Source organism: Pseudorasbora parva, chromosome 9 (genome assembly GCF_024679245.1).
Source record: "Pseudorasbora parva isolate DD20220531a chromosome 9, ASM2467924v1, whole genome shotgun sequence".
Classification (NCBI taxonomy): domain Eukaryota; kingdom Metazoa; phylum Chordata; class Actinopteri; order Cypriniformes; family Gobionidae; genus Pseudorasbora; species Pseudorasbora parva.
This window is the reverse complement of record NC_090180.1, coordinates 32,157,730-32,183,691: the sequence shown is the minus strand read 5'-3', so window position 1 is coordinate 32,183,691 and position 25,962 is coordinate 32,157,730. Positions and strand designations below refer to the sequence as shown.

General features: G+C 38.5%; 2 protein-coding genes and 1 long non-coding RNA gene across 3 annotated transcripts in view; all 3 read left to right on the top strand.

The window, feature by feature from the left end:
* The window catches only part of prkacbb (protein kinase, cAMP-dependent, catalytic, beta b), a 29,469-nt gene extending 25,433 nt beyond the window's left edge, over positions 1-4,036 (top strand). The window contains exon 10 of the mRNA XM_067452251.1: positions 2,373-4,036. Within this exon, the coding sequence (XP_067308352.1) occupies positions 2,373-2,498 (126 nt within the window). The 3' untranslated portion in view covers positions 2,499-4,036. The remainder of the gene's footprint in view (positions 1-2,372) is intronic.
* Positions 4,037-20,973: 16,937 nt separating this feature from the next.
* Positions 20,974-23,585, top strand: LOC137089856 (piggyBac transposable element-derived protein 4-like). The gene is made up of 5 exons (XM_067453422.1): positions 20,974-21,161; positions 21,930-22,039; positions 22,137-22,210; positions 22,297-23,482; positions 23,581-23,585. The coding sequence occupies exons 1-5, from the start codon at positions 20,974-20,976 to the stop codon at positions 23,583-23,585; spliced, it is 1,563 nt and encodes a 520-aa protein (XP_067309523.1).
* Positions 23,586-23,600: 15 nt separating this feature from the next.
* Positions 23,601-24,615, top strand: LOC137089653 (uncharacterized). Its single transcript, XR_010907755.1, has 3 exons — positions 23,601-24,033; positions 24,219-24,289; positions 24,391-24,615. It is a non-coding gene; the product is annotated as an uncharacterized lncRNA (long non-coding RNA).
* The last annotated feature ends 1,347 nt before the right edge of the window (positions 24,616-25,962 follow it).

Here is a 25,962-nt window from a genome sequence, read left to right as displayed (position 1 = left end):
ACGTTAGTATACATGCTCGATAGTCCAGCTAACAACATGTTACAATGATGACCGAATGGGTTATATAGATTAAAACAGGAAACAAACATATATTAGGAGTATAGTATCTTACCTGTTGGACACATTTTGTGAGCTGACACTTGAAACCTTGAAACACTGAGGGGATTTAGATGCTCCACACAATGTGGAAATGAACGGGTCTTTATCATCGCTGAAGTGAGCGACAATACGATCGCAAATGGACAAACAAGCGAACATGACACACAAGCATATTCAAGCAAAAGCCAGCATATATTAGTTCTTTCTTGGCTAATGTCCGTCCTGTGTGACTCGTGTGTTTTGAATAATGTTGTGCACTAAGCCTCTCCTCTCACCATAAACACGCGCCTTACCTGCTGATCGGCTACAAGTTTATTTCACTCGGCCCTTTTTCTAAAACAGTTTTGAAATAACACTTATCCCATCTTTAATTTAATGTAACATTTTATACATAAAAAACATAATAAAACATAATATTTCACAATATTACAGTTTTTGCTGTTTGTTTTACTAGTCTTGGTGAGCAGAAGACACATTAAAAAAAAAAAACTTTTTAGAATCTGAATTATTCCACATTTTTGACCAGTAGTGTATACAGTCCCTGACAAAAGTCTTGTCGCTTGTGTACAAATTGACCTAAAGTGCCACTGAAATATATTTCTAATCAAGATTTTTTTACAAGAAATGGCTCATTTTAATCCCACCAGCTTTTGTGATAATGTTTCAGTGAAAAACTAAACTTTCAAAAAGTATTCTAATATTCACAGCTTGGTAAAGCCCATTGAGTCAATTTTTGCAAAGACATAAGTGTTGTCACCTTGTCATATGAGCTTCACCTGTGACTAATAATGGATCAATTAGGTCTCAAGTGTGTATAAAAAGAACCCCAGTACACAAGACCTTCACATCAACTGCAACTAGACCTCTGCAAACATGCCTAAGATTCACCCTGAGACTAAAGTTTTGATTATCAAGAGGCTGAAGACCAGATCCACTGCTGATATGGCAGACACCTTCAATGTGTCTCAGCGTCAAGTACAGAGGATAAAAAAAAAAGATTTGAAGAGACTGGAGACATTTTTGACAAGCCCAGGTCAGACAGACCCCGCAAGACAACTGCTCGAGAGGACCGTTTGTTGGCTCGAAAATCCAAGGCCAGCCCATTTTCCACTGCAGCAGAGCTCCACGAGACCTGGTCACCTGAAGTCCCTGTGTCAACCAGAACAGTTTGTCGGATTCTGTCTCGAAATGGCCTCCATGGTCGAATCAGTGCCCAGAAGCCAGCACTAAACAAAAGACAATTGAAAAAACGTGTGGCATTTGCCAAGGCCCACAGCCTGCTAAAAGGATGGACGCAGGAAAAGTGGCAGAAGGTGGATTTTTCAGATGAATCTTCTGTTGAATTACACCACAGTCACCGCAAATATTGCAGGAGACCTACTGGTGCCCGAATGGATCCGAGATTCACCCAGAAAACAGTGAAGTTTGGTGGCGGAAAAATCATGGTCTGGGGTTACATCCAGTTTGGGGGTGTGCGAGAGATCTGCAGCGTGGAAGGCAACATCAATAGTCTAAAATACCGAGAAATCTTGGCTACCTCTTATATTCTCAACCATAAAAGAGGCCAAATTCTGCAGCAGGACGGTGCTCCATCGCATACTTCCATCTCCACATCAAAGTTCCTCAAGGCGAAGAAGATCAAGATGCTCCAGGATTGGCCAGCCCAGTCACCAGACATGAACATCATTGAGCATATGTGGGGTAGGATGAAAGAGGACGCATGGAAGACAAAACCAAAGAATATTGATGAACTCTGGGAGGCATGCAAGACTGCTTTCGTAGCTATTCCTGATGACTTAATCAATAAATTGTATGCATCCTTGCCAAACCGCATGGATGCAGTCCTTCAAGCTCATGGAAGTCATACAAGATATTAAATTTGGATCTCACAGCACCACAACTTAATTTGCTGACATATTTTTGTATTTGCAGTAAATTTGTTCAATTTCTGTATAGGCGACAAAACTTTTGTCTTGCCAAAATTTGACCTTTCTGTCTTGATTAAATGATAAATATTTTTTCTGTGAAAATTATTTATTTCAGTGCATTAAACATCATTTGGGAGGGTTTTAGCTTTTCATATGAGCTATTTCTAACACCAATGAATTAATTAAAAGTCAGGTTAATATCAGGTATTTCTAGAAAATAGATAAGCGACAAGACTTTTGTCAGGGACTGTAGTAAGAGAAAAAATGTGTTGCTGTTTTGTTAGAAGAAGTGTAGAGGCGTTACACTAGACTTCTTATTTAATCCGTTTTTCCATTCACCACCAGGTGGAGGCGCCGTTCATACCAAAGTGCAGAGGTCCTGGAGACACCAGCAACTTCGACGACTATGAAGAGGAAGACATTCGTGTATCTCTCACAGAAAAATGTGCAAAGGAGTTCTCAGAGTTTTAGTTACGGACACATCAGAGCTAGACAAATGCATATATACATATATGTACTTCTCTATATATGTGTATATATGCGTGGTTGTGTGTGTGCGCATCACACGACACGTCAAATAAGGGTATCTTTGCACTCTAAAGACATGGGATGAGCAGAGAGCACATCACCCTTCCCTCCTTCATTCCATCCATCCGGCTTTAGAGAGGTCACAGGTCACCAGGGTTCTCATGCTCGTAACCATCATACACTGGCACATCTCTCACTCCTGTAAGTCAATCGTTTCCCACTCCTTTGTTCAACAACCTCAGTTGTTTGACATTGTGTTCCCATTTGAAAGATGCTTTAAAATACGGACGTGGGGGAGAAAAAAAGCTAACAAACACAAAGGCCAATTCAGCATTGTTACTCTTTTATTTTATTTAGTTTCTTTCACGGCAGCGTCTCACAGTGTTGTGATCGAAAAGAAAGGCGTTGTCTGTACCTACTGGCATTTTTGGTGTTACACGTCTTTTTTATTTCCTTTTTTACCTTAGACCAAAACAACTGACATCTTTTTTGTTACTTGTGCATATCTGTTTAATTCAGAGTGGTTTTTCTTTTATTCGAACCACCTTGTGTGTTGAAAGCATGACCAAAACCATCATGTTGTGAATGGCAGAGGAGGAAATCTCAATATTACGGAGCCCACAGAATGATTGCGTTACAAATGTTACAGTGATCTTTATCACGGCGTTACAGTGAAGGTCCAGTCTCATGCATATACTGACAGATGTTGTTAGCAATATGAAATATATCTTATTTTACCACTTCATTATGCAAAGGTTTTATTCTAAAATGTAAGGTAGAACCGGTTCACTTTGATCATTTTAACAGCGCTGTTTATTATCTGATATTTAAAAAAAACAAAACAGCAAATGCATCGGTCCAACGGCTGTAGGATGAATTAGATCAGGGATGAGCAGCTTCAGTCCTGATGAAAAATCACCTTCCTGTAGCTTTCTAGTAATCCTGAAGACATCGAGGTGTGTTTGATTAGGTTTGGATCTGAATTCTGCAGGACCGAAGCTGCCCATCACTGAATTGGATCATCTCAGCGAGGCACTTATCAGTTACACATTATGTTCACGATTTTTTCTGTCACCGTTTTTAGTTTGGTAATGTTGAAGCTGTTTTGCAAAGTTCTTTCTTAACTGAAAATTGTAAAACTGCCAAAACGCCATGTTCTTTCTTTCTTTTATTTGTTGCTGTTGAACTTGTCGTTTTTTTCTTCTTCTTTTCTTTATGACCGAATGTAGTGTTGAAACTTCTAGGTATGCATATTGTTTGAAAAGTTTGAATTTTGAGGTACATTCTCACAGACATATACTAAGAAACTGAATATGTTACAAAGAAAGAGAGAGAAAAAATGAGGTTAGTGAGCCTCTTCTCCTTTGTATCACATATAATCCAGTTATTGTTCAGCTCATACTGCGTATATGCATTATTTCTTATAAATGTTTTTATTTATACACATATTAGAGAGATGCTAATAAATTTTATTTTTAAGATTGGTTGTTCTCTTGAATGTGTACAAATGATTTTTTGCTTATACATCACTTAGGGAATTTTTTAAGACTAAATGCCTCTAAAATCACCTTTTCAAACCAAAATGTTAAACATTGAGTTAATGTTAAACAGGCTATTAGTAAATGGCATTGTCTCAAGCTAAATTAATACATTGATGGGATACAACTGTCAAAAAGGTAGCAGCATTAGCAATGTAAAATAGCAATGCACTCCATTTTAATTGGTGTTTTAAAGTCTTCTGTAAAAATACTGTTCTTTACATATAGACACTGATCAATGCACGTATAAAGCACATCAAATATGGTCAACATAATATAAAACATACCTGATGCTTGTGAACCATCACTCATTATTTAGTAAGAATCAAACAATGTTCAGTCATCAAAAATATCAAGCTCTATATCTTTAAATCAGCTACCTGTGAGATGGAGAGAAGTGATTTCACAACAGTCCAGTAGGTGGTGATGTAGACTCGTGTCTTCTTTCAGGATGCACTAACTCGGAGACGATTGAACTAACTGGCCTCCAGAATAGATTATATCGGAACAGATGAATGTAAGTTAATAAACCTAGAGTTTATCTGACTGGAACCATTTATTTACTGGTCAAACACAATTCTACATCATTCATTTTTGTTTATTTTATTTTTTACTGCTATTAATAAAATATGATCCCAGAAGAGCGCTCCTCAATGGAAATAATTAAATACTTGTTGGATTCCATGTAAAGTATTAGCCTACAATACCCATAATCCTTAATCAAGCGCCACTAATCAATGATGGAAGTGTTTATGTAGCTTTACACAGAACAAGCCGCACCTGCCTTAATGCAACATTTAACAGATGCTTTTATCCAAAGCAACTTACATTGCATCCAACACCCTTAAAAACTGGGGGGGAATGCCGTTTCATGCATACTGCGCTTTTTACACTGTTAAAGACTTGGATTCCCTATCCTAAACAGACAAAGTTTCAAAAACTAATGTTGGACGTTTGATGGAGTATTTCTGTGTCAAAAATACTCCTTCCGGTTTCTCACAATTTTCAGAGTTTTTTTCGAGTATGGGTCGGCTTGACGTCGATAGAGCAGAAGGTCCTTGTATGGGCCGTACGGGCTCTTCTCCCGGCAGTGTGCGCGCGCGTGACTAGAGTGAGAGGAAATGCACGCCCATAAACACTGCTCTCAAGGTGCAGATCCAGTCGTCCGTGAACACCCATGTCGTTATAGTCCGCGCCGCGCTCCACTTTATTCCTATGGGTGACATCAATGCGACTTCAACACTTCAGCACAGCATTTCGGGAAGGCAGCGCTGCATTTGAACCGATTTGAACGCAGAAATGACGGGAAGCTTCACAACATCGCTTCAGTCACATCGCAAAGTGGATCGTCGTGCGAGTAAACATCAGTAAACGACACGATCGCGTGCTTCGTCATTCAAATGCGCTAACGGTTACTCCATTGTTGTTCTATATAACGTTACACTAGTCTGACGTGCAAAACCGTTTTGCTTGCTACTGCTAAGGTTTAGTTGCATACAATAGTTCATAAACCGAATCATGTCCTCATAAACTGAGAGTAAAGACACACAAATGTTGACAGGCTACTAAATACAGTACATACCACTGAGACGGACGTCCTGCTGTTGCTGTTTCTCCTGTTCAATTTATTTCAGCCTCTGAATCTGATTCTGAATCATATATGTATTAGCTGAATCTTATCGATAGCCATGGGTTTCTCCACGCTTGTGGACGTCACCGCTTTGTGTGCGATCGTCATTCTTTAGCTCCGCCCTCCAGGCGCTCGTTTTTTTCCGGAAAGACTCGGTACAGCCTATTTCTTTTATAAATATAATAAAACTAAAGACTTTTCGGAGATATGAAGGATGCAATACTACTCTATAGGTACACAAGTTTCTCATGAGATTGACTGAAACTGAGTGCCCCCCCCCCCCCCCCCCCCCCTAAATAATTTTTAGATAGCCTATTTGGACCAGAAACAAAATAAATAAATAAGAAGCATATTTTTTTTTGCAGTGTAGAACCATTGATGTCAAGGTACACATTTGATCAGTTCTTGCTTTCCCTGGGAATTAAACTTTACGTTTACGATGCTGGTAAAATATTTAGACTGTTCTTCTGTCAACACCATCACATGATGCTTGCCACTGAAGTCCCGCGAGATCAAGATGAACTCAACCGCAAGAGTCAGCCACTGCTGGCTCGAGAGCAACTCCTCAATTGTTTAGTAAAAATCTTTAAAAAATGTTATTTTCTTCTTTCTTTTTATACAGACAGTTTTTGGACTGCCCATGTCAGTGCTCATCTGCCTGTCACTCTGTCACTACCAGTCTTGTCCTGCTTTACGGTTGTTTGCTTGGACTCTCTGGTGCTGGCCTTCGACTTCACCTGGGTTGCGCCCCCGGATGAGTCTGTCCCTCTCAGACTGATGTTTTGTTTATGACCTTTGACTGACTCTGTTTCCCCCATGGGCTCGACATAAAGAGATTGTGTGACCAAACCCACCATGGTCAGACAGAATCTCTCTTCACCGCAAGACACATGAAAGCCTTTTGAAAAAGAAATAGTCTAAAGGACTCTCAGGCAGAGCCGTAACCACCATAGACAATGAGGGGGACGAGTCCCCTCCAATAATTATGTCCTAATTGTTGTTTCCGTCGTATAGTTGTCGTTTCTAGGCACAGGTCCACCAGCTGATCTGGATCCGGCAGAGTACTATAAACCTTGGGATAAACAGAGAGACTTATATAAACGTAGATGCCATTCTTCTTATGATGTAACGAATACATCAGGTGTTATAGGAAGAGTTATAGGCTAACCTACACTGTACAAAATTTGTGGTGTTTTTTGTTGATTTAACTTAAAAAAGTAAGTAACCTGGTTGCCTTAAAATTTTGAGTTACAATGAAGGAAATTAGTTTAATAAATAGAAACTCAAAATATTTTTGTATCTGAACCACATAAAAAAATGTGATAAATCATTAAAATAGCACAATTTGGCATGTTTTACTGCGTCATCAGAAATAAAACACACACAATTACCCAATATGCTTACAAAATCTTTTAATAATCTTTTAATAAAGGTTGTCGAATCTCAAAAAATGTTCATTGTATTAACTAAAAATTTTAATTTCAATGAACTCAACATTTTAAGGCAACCAGGTAACTTTTTTCTAAATAATTTTTTACAGTGTAGTTAGTTAATGCAGCTTAAAAATCATTTAACTGATTTGAATAATTAAAACTGATAATATTCTATGTGTGTGCCAGGATAAAGAGATGCGTTTTTAGTCTAGATTTAGTTCACCTTCCAATAATCTCCTCTGCACTTGAAGAAGATTAAGAAGAACAGTCCTACTTAAGGCGTGGAATGATAAGTACACTCACAGCCTCAAAAGTGAAGCCCTCAACATTGCATTGAATAATTTGACAAAATTAAATTGACAAAAAAAATAAAGCATTACCAGATTTAGACCTTCTTCCAAAACCACAACAGTAATGATTTTATGATTTTTTTACCTACAAGATTGATAATATGAGGGAGAACAGTTCCCTCTTAAAATGACTATAGGTCTACATTGTCATTTAATAGATAATATTGTCAACAGGCAAATCGTTCTTCTTTTTTCTTTTCTTTAACAGACAAAAGAAGTATTTCAAATGCAAGTCACAGTTGCCCATATTTGTGGGTCCCTTAACACTTCTTCATTCCTTAGTAAAGGGGGTGCTGGTGTTGCACAGAGAAAAAAAATACCGTTAGAACTATTTGCGATGCTAATGAGCATTCCCAAACTGAATGGACATTAAAAAAAACGAAGCTGTCTGAGCTATTTTAACCCTCTGTTATTCAGCTTGCAGCTACGGCAGATCAAAGCATTTGCTCTGCCTACCACCCTCTCTCTTTCTCTCTCTCTTGCAAATGCCTCTTTTCTCTGTGCTCCAATTTCAAGAGTGGAATTCCCAGATCCTGAAACACTGCATGTGACTGCACATCTGTCTCTTGAAGTGTCTAGTTCAGACAGAGGATGAACATCTAAACCAATTACTTTAAAATAAATGGAGCATGATTATGATTCTGAAGAGTCAGTCAGCCATAAAGAATGATAGCAGACTAAAATGATATGTTTATGTTCCAAAGCAGTGAAGATCAACGCTGTTCCTGGAGTCTCGCACTCCCATTTCTAAACTTGGAGTCTCTCCTAATGAGCTACTGACCCCCACTCACACCATCTGATAATAAATAGAATATTATAGTGTCCCTTTGTGTAAGTATAATTGATGTAAATATTAATTAAACCCTTTGTCAGTTAAAATGTTAATACCAAGAGCAGTGGGGGAGTCTATGAAATTATTGTAGGCTCTGTCGTCTGTATGTGAGCTGATATGTGCATATAATCGAGATGTCTGAATTTGTATGATGAGTATGAATAAGGAATTTTGCTTTTAAACTAAGGGAAGTGTGATTGTATTTGAATGAGCTGTTTTTACACTACGGGTTACTTTGTTGTAATGTATTGGGTATTATTATGTATTATGTATCTATGTCTCTATCAGTTTTGCACATCGAGAGACTGAAATGTTTGCCCATTCCTCCTTGCAGAACAGCTCGAGCTCAGTGAGGTTGGATGGAGAGCGTTTGTGAACAGCAGTTTTCAGTTCTTTCCACAGATTCTCGATTGGATTCAGGTCTGGACTTTGACTTGGCCATTCTAACACCTGGATATGTTTATTTTTGAACCATTCCACTGTATATTTTGCTTTATGTTTTGGATCATTGTCTTGTTGGTAGACAAATCTCCGTTCCAGTCTCAGGTCTTTTGCAGACTCCATCAGGTTTTCTTCCAGAATGGTCCTGTATTTGGCTCCATCCATCTTCCCATCAATTTTAACCATCTTCCCTGTCCCTGCTGTAGAAAAGCAGGCCCAAACCATGATGCTGCCACCACCATGTTTGACAGTGGAAATGGTGTGTTCAGGGTGATGAGCTGTGTGGCTTTTACGCCAAACATAACGTTTTGCATTGTTGCCAAAAAGTTCAATTTTGGTTTCATCTGACCAGAGCACCTTCTTCCACATGTTTGGTGTGTCTCCCAGGTGGCTTTTGGCCAACTTTAAACAACAATTATTATGGATATCTTCCATAAAGGCCAGATCTGTGCAGTATACGACTGATTGATGTCCTATGGACAGAGTCTCCCACCTCAGCTGTAGATCTCTGCAGTTCATCCAGAGTGATCATGGGCCTCTTGGCTGCATCTCTGATCAGTCTTCTCCTTGTATGAGCTGAAAGTTTAGAGGGACGGCCAGGTCTTGGTAGATTTGCAGTGGTCTGATACTCCTTCCATTTCAATATTATCGCTTGCACAGTGCTCCTTGGGATGTTTAAAGCTTGGGAAATCTTTTTGTATCCAAATCTGGCTTTACACTTCTTCACAACAGTACCTCGGACCTGCCTGGTGTGTTTCTTGTTCTTCATGATGCTCTCTGCTCTTTAAACGGACCTCTGAGACTATCACAGTGCAGGTGCATTCATACGGAGACTTGATTACACACAGGTGGATTCTATTTATCATCATTAGTCATTTAGGTCAACATTGGATCATTCAGAGATCCTTACTGAACTTCTGGAGAGAGTTTGCTGCACTGAAAGTAAAGGGGCTGAATAATTTTGCATGCCCAATTTTTCAGTTTTTGATTTGTTGAAAAAGTTTGAAATATCCAATACATTTCGTTCCACTTCATGATTGTGTCCCACTTGTCGTTGATTCTTCACAAAAAATTACAGTTTTATATCTTTATGTTTGAAGCCTGAAATGTGGCAAAAGGTCGCAAAGTTCAAGGGGGCCGAATACTTTCCCAAGGCACTGTATTTCCCTAGGAAAAAAGGTTAAAAAAAACTTAATTTTAACCATAATATAGATTAATTCCATTGAGGTTAAATTATAAAAAATAATAATTCATTATATATAGCACTTTTCTAGACACTCAAAGCACTTTACTTATAGAAGGGGGGAATCTCCTCAACCACCACCGATGTGCAGCATCCACCTGGATGATGCAACAGCAGCCATATTGCGCAAGAATGCCCACCACACACCAGCTGATTGGTGGAGAGGAGACAGTGATTAGGCTAATCATTATATGGGATTATTAGGAGGCCATGATGGACAGGGGCCAATGGGCAAATTACTATCACTCTCTGTCTATATTCTATAATTCCCACACCATTTTTGTAGCATGATTGGTTCTTTATTGATCCGAGGCCTGTCGCAAACAACTTTTTGTTCAAATAATCCTCAATTGTGTGGTGTCATTATGATTATTTTATTGCTCCTGATCATATCAGAGCCTCCACGATCCAAAATCATGGATATCAAACATGTTTGCTATTTCTGAATCTTGATCAGGCTGCCTCTGATGTAATACCCATGATAGCCAATGAGAGCGAGCTAGCGAGCGAGCTTCACCAGCTGGATGTTGCATGCTTAGCTGAAACTTGGCAGCCACAAACATGCCATGAAAGAGAAGTATTGAGAAAGATCATCCATAATCTGTTCTACTTTTTTTCTGATTTTCACTGCAAAAAGAACATGCTCCAGAAGAACGTTGATTTTCCTCCACTTGTTTTTCTTCTCAAGTCACATTTGATCTCGTGAGTCTCCATGAGTATGGAGGACCAAATTACTCAAAATCAAATAATTAATTAAATAAAGAATTCAATAAAACAATAATTTAAGTGTACCAGTTATTCTGAAATAATTAAATAATTAATTTATTAATGAAATTATTAAATATTAGTTAAATAATGAAATTAACAAATGTATCTATTTATTTTGTAAAATTACATGAAAACACAACATTTATTGTTTAATATATATCACAATTACCTCTTCCACACGTTATGTTTAAAAATCAATTTTTTCATTATTAAATGTGCTTTTTCAAAAAGCCATCTTCATAATAATATGCTGCATTTACGAATGACGTCTATTTGATGAATCATGCATTTCCAAAGCACGATTTTCCCCCAAAACATTTTTTCCATGATAATAGAGGACATTTCACAAATGCCAATCAACTGGCAGTGGGTGGAGCTTGGTGCTGATTGGATAATCCTTTTAGATTGATTACTTTTTTCTGTCTGGGTCTGTTTTTTTTCTGTCTGGGTCTGGGATATTGGGGAATTGATTGGAAATGAATATGGCGGTAGGAATTGATCAAGATAAAAACACACTGCCTTAAACACAGCCACAGTTCTCATAGTTTTCAGGTTTTTAGAAAATTCAGTAGAGTCAAAATACATTTTCAGTCACAAATAAGAAAAGAGAAGCACCCTTGGTGTTCCGTGATGTCATCACACCACACACACACAGATCGATCTGTCATGTCTGTCTCTTCAACTTCAACAAACCAATCAGCACCAAGCTCTGCCCACTGCCTGTTGATTGGCATTTGTGAAATGTCCTCTATTATTATGAAAAAAATCTTTGGGAAAATCGTGCTTTGGAAATTCATGATTCGTCAAATAGGTGTCAAGTTTGTAAATGCACTATATTATTATGAAAAACGGCTTTTTGAAAAAGCAGTTTTAATAATGAATTAAAAAAAAACATAACAATAGTGTGTGGAAGAGGTAATTGTGAAATATATTAAACAATAAATGTTGTGTTTTCATGTAATTTTACAAAATAAATAGATACATTTATTTATTTAATTATTTAATTAATATTGAATTACATTAATTATTTAATTATTTATTTAATTATTTCTAAATAAACTGGTACATTTAATTGTTGTTTTATTGAAATCTTAATTTATTTATTTCATTTTGAGTAATTTGGTCCTCCATACATGAGATCTCATCTCACTGTGAAATCATTCCTACAATCAACAAGTGTGTCTTGCGGTTAAGCTGAATCTTATAGTGTGCGTTCAGAGGATTATAATGCTACAAACTGGTTGCAACTGTCATTATGTCTTTGGTCTTCCACTTTAAAATCAGTTAAGATTGGTGTAAGATAAGGTGTGTCCCAGGCCTAGGTTAAGAAGTTTCCTTATGTATTTGTTTCAAGAAATAATTTCAGTGCAACAGAATTAAAGACACCTGTAATCACTGACATAATTGATACATTAGCCTAACTCATTTAATAGTAATTTGTCTATCATTTTTGTATTATCAACCAACGTGTTTACAGATATTACTACAAAATTGTGATTTGTTTACAAAAAGTGATCCATAATATATCATCTACTGGTTACTGGGTTACTAAAACAGAACAATTGCTCCAACAATTGCAAAGGGAGCTTTCTTTGATCGCTTTCTTTATAGAATTTGATCAACGTTATATAACATTATTTTCATCCTACTAAGAGAAAAAGCGTAAGCTGACACACAGGCAAATTTCAGAATTTCAAAATCAGTCTCAGATAATTTTTTTCAAAGAGTTTGAAGTTATAATCATCTACAGTGCATAATATCATCCATCGATTCAGAGAATCTGGAACAATCTCTGTGTGTAAGGGTCAAGGCCGGAAAACCAAACTGGATGCCTGTTATCTTCGGGCCTGTTATCTAACACATACAGGGATGCTACTGTAATGAAAATCACAACATGGGCTCAGAAATACTTCCAGAAAACATTGTCAGTGAACACAATCTACTGTGCCATTCGCCGTTGCCAGCAAAAACTCTATGGAAAACTCTTCTTTCAAAAAAGAAGCCATATCTAAACATGATCCAGAAGGGCAGGCGTTTTCTCTGGATTTAAGGCTCATTTAAAATGGACTGTGGCAAAGTGGAAAACTGTTCTGTGGTCCGACAAATTAAAATTTTAAGTTATTTTTGGACAACTGGGACGCCATGTCATCCGGACTAAAGAGGAAAAGGACAACCAAAGTTCAGCGCTCAGTTCAGAAGCCTGCATAGAAAACATTTGGCGCATCATAAAGAGGAAGATGCGACAAAGAAGACCTAAGACAATTGACAACTAGAAGCCTGTATTAGACAAGAATGGGACAACATTCCTATTCCTAAACTTGAGCAATTTGTGTCCTTATTCCCCAGACGTTTTCAGACTGTTATAAAAAGAAGAGGCGATGCCACTCAGTGGTAAACATGGCCATGTCCCAACTTTTTTTGAGATGTGTTGATGACGTGAAATTTGAAATCAACTTATTTTCCCTTTAAAATTATACATGTTCTTAGTTTAAACATTTGGTTTTGTAATCTATGTTGTTTTCTGAATAAAATATTGAAATATGAAACTTCCACATCATTGCATTCTGTTTTTTATTCACAATTTGTACAGTGTCCCAGCTTTTTTGGAATTGGGTTTGTGTTTGCAATGTGTGATCTGATCTGACTGAGCAATCGTTTTATCTAAACGTCAGTAAGATGATTTATTTCAAAGGTGTGGACCCGTCCTTTGAAGGGTGCAGCCTCTGAATTGGGACAGAGTTTTAGTTCAGCAGCATTATAGTTATATAGTTGTAGTTATACAGCTATTGTTCAGCAACACTGTCACGTGACATTCAGGACGCTTGGGGATGCCCAGCATATCAAGGCTGTGGAATGTAGGTCAGAGAAGCATGCAGTGAGCACATATGTAACACCGCATTACAGATTACACAATGCAGAGGATTCTGTCTCTTTCTGTTAACTTCCATGCAGCGAATAGATTATGTGAATATTATCCAATTATTATCCAATAATTGCACTAACAAAACCCTCAATGTAATGAAAAGGCATGAAAGGCAGAAAAGCATGAAAAAGCCTTTCTGCACCAGGCCTAAAGAGAAAAGGTCTACTGGAGGTGATATTGCAAAGATGGAAAACAGCAATTTTAGTAACATTTTTAAACCGAGTCAACTGAACATAAAAAAAATCACACCTTAATGCCACACCTGAAAAGAAAAGGGAAATTAGATTATAATCCACTTTAAGATTAAAAGTTCTTACACTTATTAAAATTTACTTTAGGAAAGTTATGTTTCTGGTACAATATTCTCAGAAAAATAACTATCAGCAAAAAAAACTATCAGCAAACTCAAAGCATGATCTACTATCATGCTGCTGGATGTTGATGTAGATCTCATCCATCAGACAAAAATCTCTTTGATGAGGACTCTCTGAAACTAATAGTTTCAGTGATGTATACGTTGGAGGTATATTTCAAAATTCATGGTTTGCAGAGGGATGGCCAAAGGAGCTCAAAGATCTTGCACCTTCCATTCGGTCTACAGCATTGCTAGACTTATATCCAGGTGTGATAGCATGGCTTATATGTAGTGATGGCCAAATGAAGCGTTTCAAAGCATTATTGCTTTCTGATACAATTGTGTCAAAAATGGTTCGTTACTCGAAGCTTCATTCAGATAGAAATTGCAGCACCATCTTCTGGTGAAGTAAATGTAATGCAACAAAGCTGACAACCATAAAATGCAAGGCTTATGTTCACGCCCCGTTTATTACGTGTTTACCGAGACGATCGAAGCTCAAACAGTGTTAGTGCTGTGAAGCTCATTTATGTGTACATTTTACAGATACTGAGGAATTTAATGTGTTCACCTTGATAATAAAACATTAATGATGTGTGCGTGTGTAATTATTTATTTAGACAAGGACAGAAGATCAGACCAGCTTTAAAAAGCTGGAAACCATCACAGAAATTCTATTGGTTTCTATTAAAAAACCAATAGGAACCGTTGGCTTTTACAATTTAAACCACTACAGATTTTTTTTTCTTTGTGTGTGGGACATATTCCATTAGGATCTGATGCCCCCACCAATAGAACCCAACATATCAGAAGAGACCCGCAGAGACCACAATAATTCCCATTACAACCAATACAATTCCCATGAAAACCATTAAATGCAATAGAATTTCAGTAAAAGTGTTTTTTATTTATTTATTTTTTTGTTTTATTTATTTATATATTTTTTAGCATGGCAGTATAATGTGTGAAAGCACATAAGAAATACAGCCGGCAGGTTTCAAACCTGTCAACACTCATTGGGCTGTGATAGCAGTCAGGTGGTTCACTACAGGAGTGAAGCAGTTTGTTTGCTTCAGAAGGCATTTTCACGTGACTAGTGACGTAATGATACATGCTCCGAAGCAGTGGTTCATTGCAGGAGCATCGGTGTCAGACGTAACATCACTACTTATATGGGGAAATCAGTGGTCCAGAAAAAATGCAGACAATGAAGCATCTGTTACCATTATGAATAAAAATTGCTCCTCTGTGCCATTAATCAGTCGGTTCTGGTATGGGCAATTTCATTAAAGTGACCCATATTCCAGGCCTGGATAACAAAATAGTTTATTCTCGGCCCATGATTTCAGATGCCTGTATCCAGATGCATTCCCGACAAGCCTATCCAGTAACACTTTAGAATAATGGTCATTAGTTAACATTAGTTAATGTATTAACTAACATTAACTAATCATGAGCAGTACATTTGTTACTGTATTAGTTCATCTTTGCTAACAAAGTTCATCAACAATCCAGCTTTTCATGGTTTATTCATGTTAGTGTCAGGGAACTCAGAAATAGGAGGACTCAAATGCTGAGATGATCGTGAGAAAAAAAAGTTTATTAGGGAACTGAAGGACAGAACATAAGCAGTCTCAGTGTGACAGAACAAAAGCTGGGTTCTCTCTGATGGTGGTTCCCGTGTGCACAGCACAAACATAAGCAAGCGTGCAGGAAGAGGAGGCAGGTCGTAGCACCAAAAGACAAGTCCTGGCTCAGCAAGTGACTCAATCTTGCTACTAACTCCTCGTCTTAAGGTTCCTGAACACAAAAGTCAGCAGGTAATCACAGAACACATACACAGGAACACAGAACATGAGCCGTTCACACGACATAGCATATGATCAACTGACAACAAGAGGTAGACACAGCTGGGCATATAAAGGGTAGAGGGAACGAGTGACAGGTGTGGGAGATCCGCTCGTGATCAGCTCATTATCCAATCACGAGCTGCAGAGAAATGACAGGACAGGACAAACAACAGGAAGAGCCAGTGTCACACCCTGAACCTGTACAGTTAGTTCATGGTGCATTAACTAATGTTAACAAGATTTTAATAATGTATTAGTAAATGTTAAAATTAACATTAACACAGATAAATGGATGCTTTATAAGTGCAGGTCATTATTAGTTCATGTTAACTAATGACCATTATTCTAAAGTGTTACCGCCTATCCTACCCAAACTTCAGCCAAACGGCTCTAGATTAATTTACAGCCTGCATTCAGCTTCACATTACATTGGATTCTGTCTCAAATCCAAAAAGATTCAGCCTTCTACTATTAAAACCGAAATATCAGAAATCCAATTTCAAGTAAGGTGCTTAAAACTGTTGTCTCAAAGCCAGCTACAAAGTCCACCTATTTGTTTTCTACATAAGGGTTTAATAAAGAAAAGTCCCTTCTGCATCCCTTTACCATGCTCAGCAAGCAATAGCCATCATTTCATCATCTCGGTTAACAGACCCGATATACTCTGGCTATAAGTAACCCACTTGTAGCCAAAAAAAACCTTGAATTTGGTTACATGTCATTCTTGCCAAAATAACTTGTTAAATGTTATTCCATCATGTCAGCCAAGGCAAAAGTGATTACAAGGATTGGGTTCTTTTATTTTCTTTGACATGGTCATGTTCTCGATTACCTGTCTATTCTTGGGCTATGGTTAGATGATTAAAGGAGTACTTTAATCTATTAAAGGAGTACTTCGGCACTAGGAAGATGAATCTGTATTTAAACTGGGTCATTAATGTAGTAGAAATGTGAAATTATTTTTGAATTTGGTGCCTTCTAGAGAAAAGAAAAATGTATTTTTGTCTCATGGGGATGAAAGACAACAATTCCCAGAATGCTTCGCTGCCCTGTGAGGCCACTCCCAAAGCCACCGCTACTGGATTACTGTGACTGAGTCGGAAAAGACACTACAATTAAATACTGAACGTGTCTGTTCAGTATAATGAGTGAGTCGCAGCGCGAGTGTCACAGCACTAGCGCTGCAGGAGTCAGATTACATGTAATTTCATGAATGAGCTGATTGGCTCTTCTGATGAGAGCTGAGGTAGGCTAATCACAACTCACTGCATACATTCACGTGTTCAGTCTGGTGCGTTTTCAGTTCATGCCTTTGGAAGCTTAACTTTCATAGAAATTAATTTGAGAAGTTAAAACACTCAGAAAGCATAGCTCCGTTTATATGAATGCCTGCAGCTGCGAGCTGAGCTGTGAGTGTGATCTGCCATTCCCCATGCGTGGGTTGAAAACATGCGGAAATGGCTCCCTCTGCTGGCTGTAGTCTTTAGCCACAATCATTTGAATATACTCCAGGGTTTCTACTGATACAAAGCCATATGCTAATCGCTTGAAGTAACCCTTTAAATTTTCACTGACAGCCCGCATTTTGCCTTGTTTTTGCCTATATGTCAGCGCTGTGTTTGGAAGGCTATTAGACATCTTTTAAACGTCTAATAACAATACATAGTCCATACAGAAATACAATTTCAGAAGCAGTATTTCTTACAGCTGTTTACAGGTTCCTGAGGTACAGCCACTATTCCATTGAAAATAAGGTTTTCGATCTTCTCATCCCTGATTTTTTTTCCATTGACTTGAAACACTGTACATTTCTAGCACCAATGCTGAATTTTGCCCCATTGCAGTCATTTCTCATTTTCTGAGCTCTCATAATAAAGCCAATCCTCTTGAGCCTCTTTTTACCACAGAGAAGGAGGATGCCTTGACAAAACAATGTTCTCTTCTCGGGTCAGGATTGTATGCTGCCAATGTGGTCTCTATACGCAGCTTTCAGAGTTAAACAATCCATCCTCAAAGCCATGGGGCGCTGGTCTTCATCAGCATACCAACATCATGATAGACCAAAAGTTAAAGATATTCTTGCTCAAAAAGCTGAGTTTGAAATTAAAGATATTCTCGCCCCAAAAATACATTTAATTTGAACAGCTGCTTATTTGCTCTATAATCAAATGTGCTTCTAAGCATCCATGCACTGCTCGAGAGGCAAGCAGCCAAAACTTCATATGAGGGGCTCTGTTCTTCCCTGCTGTTATAGAAGGGAAAAATCAACACTCCGCTGTCGCAATCAGTATCAGCAGGATGAACTACACTGCAATAAGAACAATCAGTATGGTTAATAGGGTTCATATAATCTATGTCATCTTTATTGTTGTGTGGATTGCTGCAGCATTTAATTTATATTTAAAAAAGAAAAGAAAAAAAGATGCAGGATGGAAACAGAAGTACAGGAGTGGACTGGGAGGGCTGTGGCTGGATGGCACGATTGTTTTCCAACTCACTGATGGTAAAGGCTGAGCCACCCTCACTTTCAATACTGTATACTGTGCCAGGGTACAAGATGTTTCTCCCGCTGGCATCAGGCAGAACAGATGGTCATCCAGCCCACTCCGAAAGCATACCTTGAGCGCGTTGTCGTTCCAGGATAACAGGTGGAAGAACTCCTCTATGAATTCCTCGATGTAGTGTTCCAGGGGGCGGCTGGGTTGGGTGATAATCAGTGAGCAGTGAGTCTGGAGATAAATGTGGAAACCCTGCTAAACATGTTGAGAGGTCTGCTATTCTGTCACAGATTGAATCAGGGTTTATTTACAGAACAAAAACTGATCTAGAAACAAAACCAAAAGAAACATGAGGACTCTAGGTGTCAGAGTTAGTGGCCGGCAGAGTTAGTGCTTTTGACAAACGCAAGGTCGTGTGGTGATGTAATAGCTGTCCGAATCCACATCTCTGACTTTTCAACAATATATCACTTCAAAATTCACTTTTTATAATAATTTCTGACTACTGCAGAGCACCATACGGTTGCTTTGCTGTTATTTGGAGGCATTTCTAGACTTGTATTTCTTTAAAATGCTGACAAGTATTTACAAGAGCAATATATTTCATCACCACTCAAACAAATTAAAATAAAACCACTTAAACATTTGAATTGGTCTGTTATTTATAGCAGCATTTATAATACCAAGCATATTACATTTTATTTACAGCATACAATGATGTTACGGACCACGTGAGCAGCGCATTCCCGATCACAAAACTCATCCACCGTGGCGTGAATAAATCACAATCTGAATGCATGAGTTTTAGGTTTTATCCTTGAGGTGGCCTGCACAAGTGTGCATTTATTTAGTCGGATTTCCATGTGTGAAACAGGCGAAGGGCGCATGACATACCTCACGACCAAACGTTAGCGATTGGTTATGGCAGATCCAGAGTGGCTCAGGGCAGATCCAATAGTTTTAAACCTCAACAGAGTGCCCGCCTTCGCGGAAATAAACCCTTGTAGAGTGGCCAGACTCTATGTACAAATGAAATGTACAAGAGTCTGGTAAGACCAGGGTAATATTACATGCCTAAGATAGCCGGAAAAAACCCTTAGTCTATATAAGTCGTATGAACTATATAAATATAAATGTCACTTTACATTAAAAAAATATTTACATCTCTCGACAGAAAGGTATTCAAAGATTTTAATCATTATAATGACAAGTCATAAGCATATTTCCATTATTTGCCTCAGGCTTGCATCACCAACTCACTCCATCAACCAAATCCTCTGCAAACTTCGACAGCTGAATGAACTGGCTCGTTCGATTCCTTTGGGTCATCTGTAATCCTTAGCAAACTTCGACAGTTGGTTGAACCGGCTCATTCAGTTCTTTTTGAGTCTTAGGTAATCCTCTGCAAACTTTGACAGCTGGTTGAACAGGCTTCTTTGGTTCAGGGATGGCAGTGGCTCAGTGGTTCATGTAGGTTGGCTACAAACCGGAAGGATGGTGATTCAATCTACGGTTCCACCGGACCAAGTGTCGAGGTGTCCATGAGCAAGACACCGAACCCCAGCTGCTCCCGATGAGCAGGATGGTGCCTAACATGGCATGAATAAGTGAATGAATGCGTAAATGTAAGGCAATATGTAAAGCACTTTGGTGCCCATGGGTCTTTTGAAAGCACTACTTAACTTCTTAACCCGCACCGGATCGTGGGCGGGGCGTCTGACGCAAGTGGGCGTGTCTCTACTTATAATTACTTTTGTTTTATACAAACTGTTCAATCAACTATCACAAACTATGCATCATTTGAAAGCTAAAACACTCAAGATTCATGTTCTGAACTCGTTTTTGCAATAAACACAACAGAGAGGAAAGGGTTAAATGAAATGCTGAAGCACTATCAATTTAAACATTAACATAATAAACGCGGTACTCATCTTCCATCTCTTGTCGTTTAGATCAGATCCGACGAATCCAAGAAACAACAACATACATGTCTTTGTAAGGGTCCACTCTTCAAAATGCATCCCACTTTTAAATCCAAAACAACAAAAAAATCCTAAAATCCTCCTTTGTTTGCATGAGCCTTATGAATTAGAGTAATCGATCGTGTCAATGTTTTATGAAATGTTGAATCTAACCCATATTTCAACGTTCAAAAGCCATATCCCCCCCGTAGTTTAGACTCTTCCTGATACAATAGGCCATCCCTCGTCTCTTTCCTTCAATCACAGACTTTGTGATCAGCCAAAACATCCAGGTAGCGCGTTACAGGCTGAGCAACCTGTCAATCACCGTACCTGGGTTTTTGACTGGATAAAGACAGCCAATGCATATGCAACAATGTTTTGATGGATGGGGGTGTTGACCAATCAAAACACGATTACAGTGATTGACAGTTTGTAAACAGACATGTCAAAATACATGTGATGTGTGCAATCGTGTCATTCATTCGCGCGCTTTTGTAAGTTTACACAGAACGCACCGATTACACGGATCGCTCCACAGAGTTGTTATCAACGACCGGATTTTCTCCAAAGCCTTTTTCCTGAATATCTGCACTATGCATCGTCAACTACAGAAGAGGTTTTGTGGTGTTGAGAGTGTTTTGGAGGAGGTAATGAGGAGCAGTGATGAAGAGGAGCAGACAGACGCGGGGAGATGCTTCTCTGACAGGAATAGCACGGCGTCGAGCGTCGATTCGATGCAGGAGGAAATGTTTGATCAAGGACTTGATCCCGTTTTAGATCGGTAAGTTTCAACACGCTGTCTTGAATTTGTATATATATTTATCATGCATTTGCAGTTTTTATTTCATTTGAGCTCATTGTCATGCTAGTATAAAATGACAGTGTAACGTTAGATGACAAGCAGTAACTTACACGAGGCTACATGAGTAGGTGATAGGGTTATATTATAAATAAAGACATCATAAATATGTGTAGTGCATGTGTGTATATATGCATGTGTGTGTATATATATATATATATATATATATATATATATATATATATATATATATATATATATGTATATATATATATATGTGTGTGTGTGTGCGTGTGTGTATGTACATGTAATGTGTGTGTGTATGTATGTGTAACGTTATATATAGATATAACGTTAGATAGATATATAGACGTGTGTATGTATGAACGTGTGTATATATATATATATATATATATATATATATATATATATATATATATATATATATATATATATATATATATATATACACACACACACACACACACACACTAGTGTGTGTGTGTGTGTGTGTGTGAATTAATATAACAATGATGTAAGGAAAGTATTACAAGAAGTCAGGTGAAGATCTGTGGAGAAAAAAAGTATAATTCTTACTAAGCGTTTATAATTATCAGAATTATAAGCATAAGGTATTTATGGTAAACATGCATTTATAATTATAATTTGAAGGAATTGTAGTTGTATGTCTCTCTGACTGAAATCATATTTTTCTTTTGTGTGTTTTTTTTTTCCTCTGCTGTAAAAAAGGCCTTCAACAGACACCGATGAGGAATGGAATCCAGAGTCCAGTCCTGAGCGACAGAAGAGACGACGGCAGTCATCGTCATCTCCATCTACTTCAGCACCAAGTGGTAGAGGTAAAGGTAGAGGTAGAGGTAGAGGTAAAGGTAAAGGTAGAGGTAAAGGGAGAGGGAGAGGGAGGGGGAGCCAGTCATTGCCTTCTGTGTCCCTTAGCAACTCACAGGAAAGATGGCACAATGTGGATGATGAAGATATTGGACCTCCACAGCCAGTGTTTAGGCCAGCACGTACACCTGGGCCACAGTTGGTGACAACTGCATCGTACACCACTCTGCAGTTGTTTCATCTGTTCTTTTCAATGTCTGTGCTGCAGACCATCGTTCAGCACACAAATGCTTATGGGGCCAGAAATCAGCAGGGCAAGCCATGGAATAACATCTCTGTGGAAAATTTAAAGTCTTACCTGGCGCTTGTTGTTTACATGGGTCTCGTGAAGGTCTCTGCCTTGACTGATTATTGGAGGAGGTCCCGAGTCTACACTGTTCCCCTTCCTGCAGAGATCATGTCGTGTAGGAAGTTCACTACCATCACAAACGCTCTTCATCTCAGCGATCCTCAGGATGATGAAGAAAACGAAAAGAAGAAGGGAACAGCAGCCTATGACCGATTGGGGAAGATCAAGCCTCTCTATGATGACATTAGGGATGCCTGCAGAACATTTTTTCATCCAAATCAGAACATTTCCATAGATGAGAGGATGGTGGCATCTAAGGCAAGGTCTGGACTCAAGCAGTACATGAAGAACAAACCAACTAAATGGGGCTACAAGCTGTTTGTCTTGGCAGACTCCTTGTGTGGCTACACCTGTGAGTTCTTTGTGTACGAGGGTAAGTCGCTGACATCTCCGAATGGGCTGAGCTATGAGTCTGTCATGGCACTTATAAATGAAAAGATGTTGGGCACTGGTTACAAGCTGTACGTTGACAACTTTTACACCAGTCCCAAGCTTTTCAGAGACCTTCTCCATAAGAAGATTTGGGCATGTGGCACCATTCGTTCGAACAGGATCGGATTCCCAAAGTCAATCACCAACAGACTACCACGGAATGCTCCACGAGGGTCCATGCGATGGTTCAGAGAGGATGAGCTGCTGTTTGTGGAATGGAAAGATACCCGGGAAGTGCTGATGTCCTCCACATTCCACAAAGCATATGAAGGCAACACAGTGCAAAGGAGGGTGAAGGACAATGATGGGCAGTGGTCTCAAGTACATGTGCCTATTCCTGGTGCTGTACTGGACTACAACAGGTTCATGGGTGGAGTGGACCTGTCTGACGCCCTCATTGGATACTACAATGTGCTCCACAAGACACGGAAGTGGTACCGAACCTTCTTTTACCACTTTGTGGATATTGCAGTTGTCAATGCCTTCATTTTGCACCAGCATCTGGCCAGAGCAAGGAACGAAACACCGCTGACCCAGAAAGCATTCAGGGAAACACTTGTTCTGGAACTTGCAGGCTTGGACTCAAGAACAGCTGCTCCTCAGGCTTCAAAGGGTGATGTGCACAACCCAAAGTACATCACAGAAGACAGCACTGCTGGACGGCGAAATTGCAGGCTCTGCCACAAGAAGACACCGGTCATGTGTGCAAAGTGTGACGTGCCACTGTGCTTTGTGCCTAAACGGGACTGCTACAATGACTGGCATAAGCAGGGTGGGAAATATTAATCATGTTTCTAATGTTCTTATTTCCATGTTCAAAGCATTCTGTTCCAGAAATGTTTCCAAGTTTAGGTGGATTTTGCAGTTCCGAGAAGGGAGATGAAGGCAGAGCAGCCATCACTGGCATTGGTAACACTTACCAATAAGTTTTCTTTCTGTTTCTCCCTGTTATTGTGTTCCATCATATGCACACATATTTTATAGACTTGAAACCCTCAGTTTAAATGTATTCTATTTGGACTTTGTGTTTGTTTTGCTTGGTTTTGTTCTGCTTGTTTGCTCTCTCTCTCTCTCTCTCCCCCTCCCTCCCTCTTTTCCAGTGGGTGTCTTTTCTGAGTCGGCGCAGTTAGACAAATGTGACATGCTGACGTCAGGCAGTTCAAGGTAAGTCAGTCCTCTCACACATGCATACATAGTGTTGCAAAATATTTTTCATTCTGATATAGTAAGTGAATTCACTTCGATGAACCTAATTCTACAGTTGAAACAGAAGATATTTCAAAACAGAAGTCTTTGTTCTTTGTTCTGCTTACACACCATTTCTCTCTCTTCCCTTTTTATTTTTGCAGTGGGTGTCTTCTGAGTTGGCAGAGTTGGAGCAAATGTGATAGGCTGGCTTCAGACAGTACTTAGTACTTAGGTAAGTACTCACACATACATATACACATGCATAGATTTTGTTGAAAATTTGGTTGGTTGATTTATTTTTTTCTTACACACTTTCTCTCTTCTGTCTTTCAGTGGCTTTGATTTCCAGTTGTTTAGAAAACAAATCTTACTGACTGCCTTGATCAACATGTCTTCATACACTTTGTAAATACTGTAAAGTTGCTTTAGTTTTTCAGTAATTGTATATTCATTATTAGTAGTTTATTGTAATTCATTTGAATGACAACCTGTTTATAATTTCAAATGTTAAAAAAACATTTACTTTTTTTTGTTCATTGTAAAATGATCAATTTTGGAATTTTATTCATACAGTGAAACGTTTTTTTTTTTTCCTTCACTGTTTTCACTATTATTGTTCAAAATAAAGATAATTTAGTAAAAATTTAAAAATGTTGTGCTGAAATATGTTTTTCTTGTGTGGTTTGATGGGCAGAGCAGTTCTGAATTGATATACATATATGTAGTATGTAGTGTTTACTTGTAGTTTCATTTGGTTACCAGGGTTCCATTTGGAGTCTCCAAATGGCCTTTTGGAAAGGACGCCTAGACTTGAATAAAAGCTTACAGAAACTTCATTTTTGGGAGTATCATCCTCAAATTTGAATCAAAACTTGATCAAACATTCAGGTTTATATTTATGGTATTTTCAGGCCCTAAACATAAAAGTCTCATCCATTTTACCCTAAATGAATCTCATTCAAAGAAATCGTTTGTTATTTTCATGTATATTTTACCTTGTTTTACTCTGTTCCTATGCTACTTTGAGTTATTATGACTCTTGGGTAACACAGTGTCAAGTGTCTAGTTTAAAATAAGACCAGAATTATTAATATAGACCATACGGTTTAAGAACTACGAACATTTGAAGTTGGGTCTGTCGTTTTTCAAAAATTCTCAAAAATAGGGGCGCAGGTTAAGAGGTTAAAGGTGCCCTAGAATGAAAAATTGAATTAACCTGGCCATAGTTAAATAAAAAGAGTTCAGTAAATGGACATCACATACTGTGAGTCTCAAACACCATTGCCTCCTCCTTCATATGTAAATCTTGTTTGTAAAAAACACCATGGAAAACAGGCTGTTTTCAACATAACGCCAACTGTGACGCAATCGCTGGGATCATTAATATATACGCCCCCAACATTTGCATGTCAGCCCATGTTCATTGTCAGGTGGAACTGCGCAGCTGAATCATCAGGACTGTAGGTATTAAACAAGTGTCACGCGAGGATAGGGATAACGGCAGATCATGAAAATAAATGTCATGTTCCAGGCTGTGCAAGGGACGTGAGGACTTTTCATACCCTTCCCACAGATAAAAAATGTCAACAGTCATGGTTGATGTTTTTTTACAATCGGATACCACAACAATTTAATTAAAAGTTGCTTGTTTGCTCGGCCACGGACCACGGACAGTTTTTCTAACCTGGGGCAATACCAAGCAGGATTCACTCAGCATCTAAAACGATTCCAACTAGACCTGTCACCATTATTAAATAATCGTTTGATCGTTGATTAATTGGTCTAATCGCGGTCATTACAGATTTTCATTGATCGTAATGACCATGATCAGCTGCTTTAAGCCTAGTTCAGACTGCACGATTTTCAAACTCGTCGGGTCACTGCTCTTTTCACACTGCATGACTA

Coding starts and splice junctions, on each gene's coding strand:
- LOC137089856 (XM_067453422.1), top strand. CDS start 20,974: ATGCATCGTCAACTACAGAAGAGGTTTTGTGGTGTTGAGAGTGTTTTG. Junction 21,162..21,929: donor CTTGATCCCGTTTTAGATCG/GTAAGTTTCAAC, acceptor GCTGTAAAAAAG/GCCTTCAACAGACACCGATG. Junction 22,211..22,296: donor GCCAGTGTTTAGGCCAGCAC/GTACACCTGGGC, acceptor TCTGTGCTGCAG/ACCATCGTTCAGCACACAAA.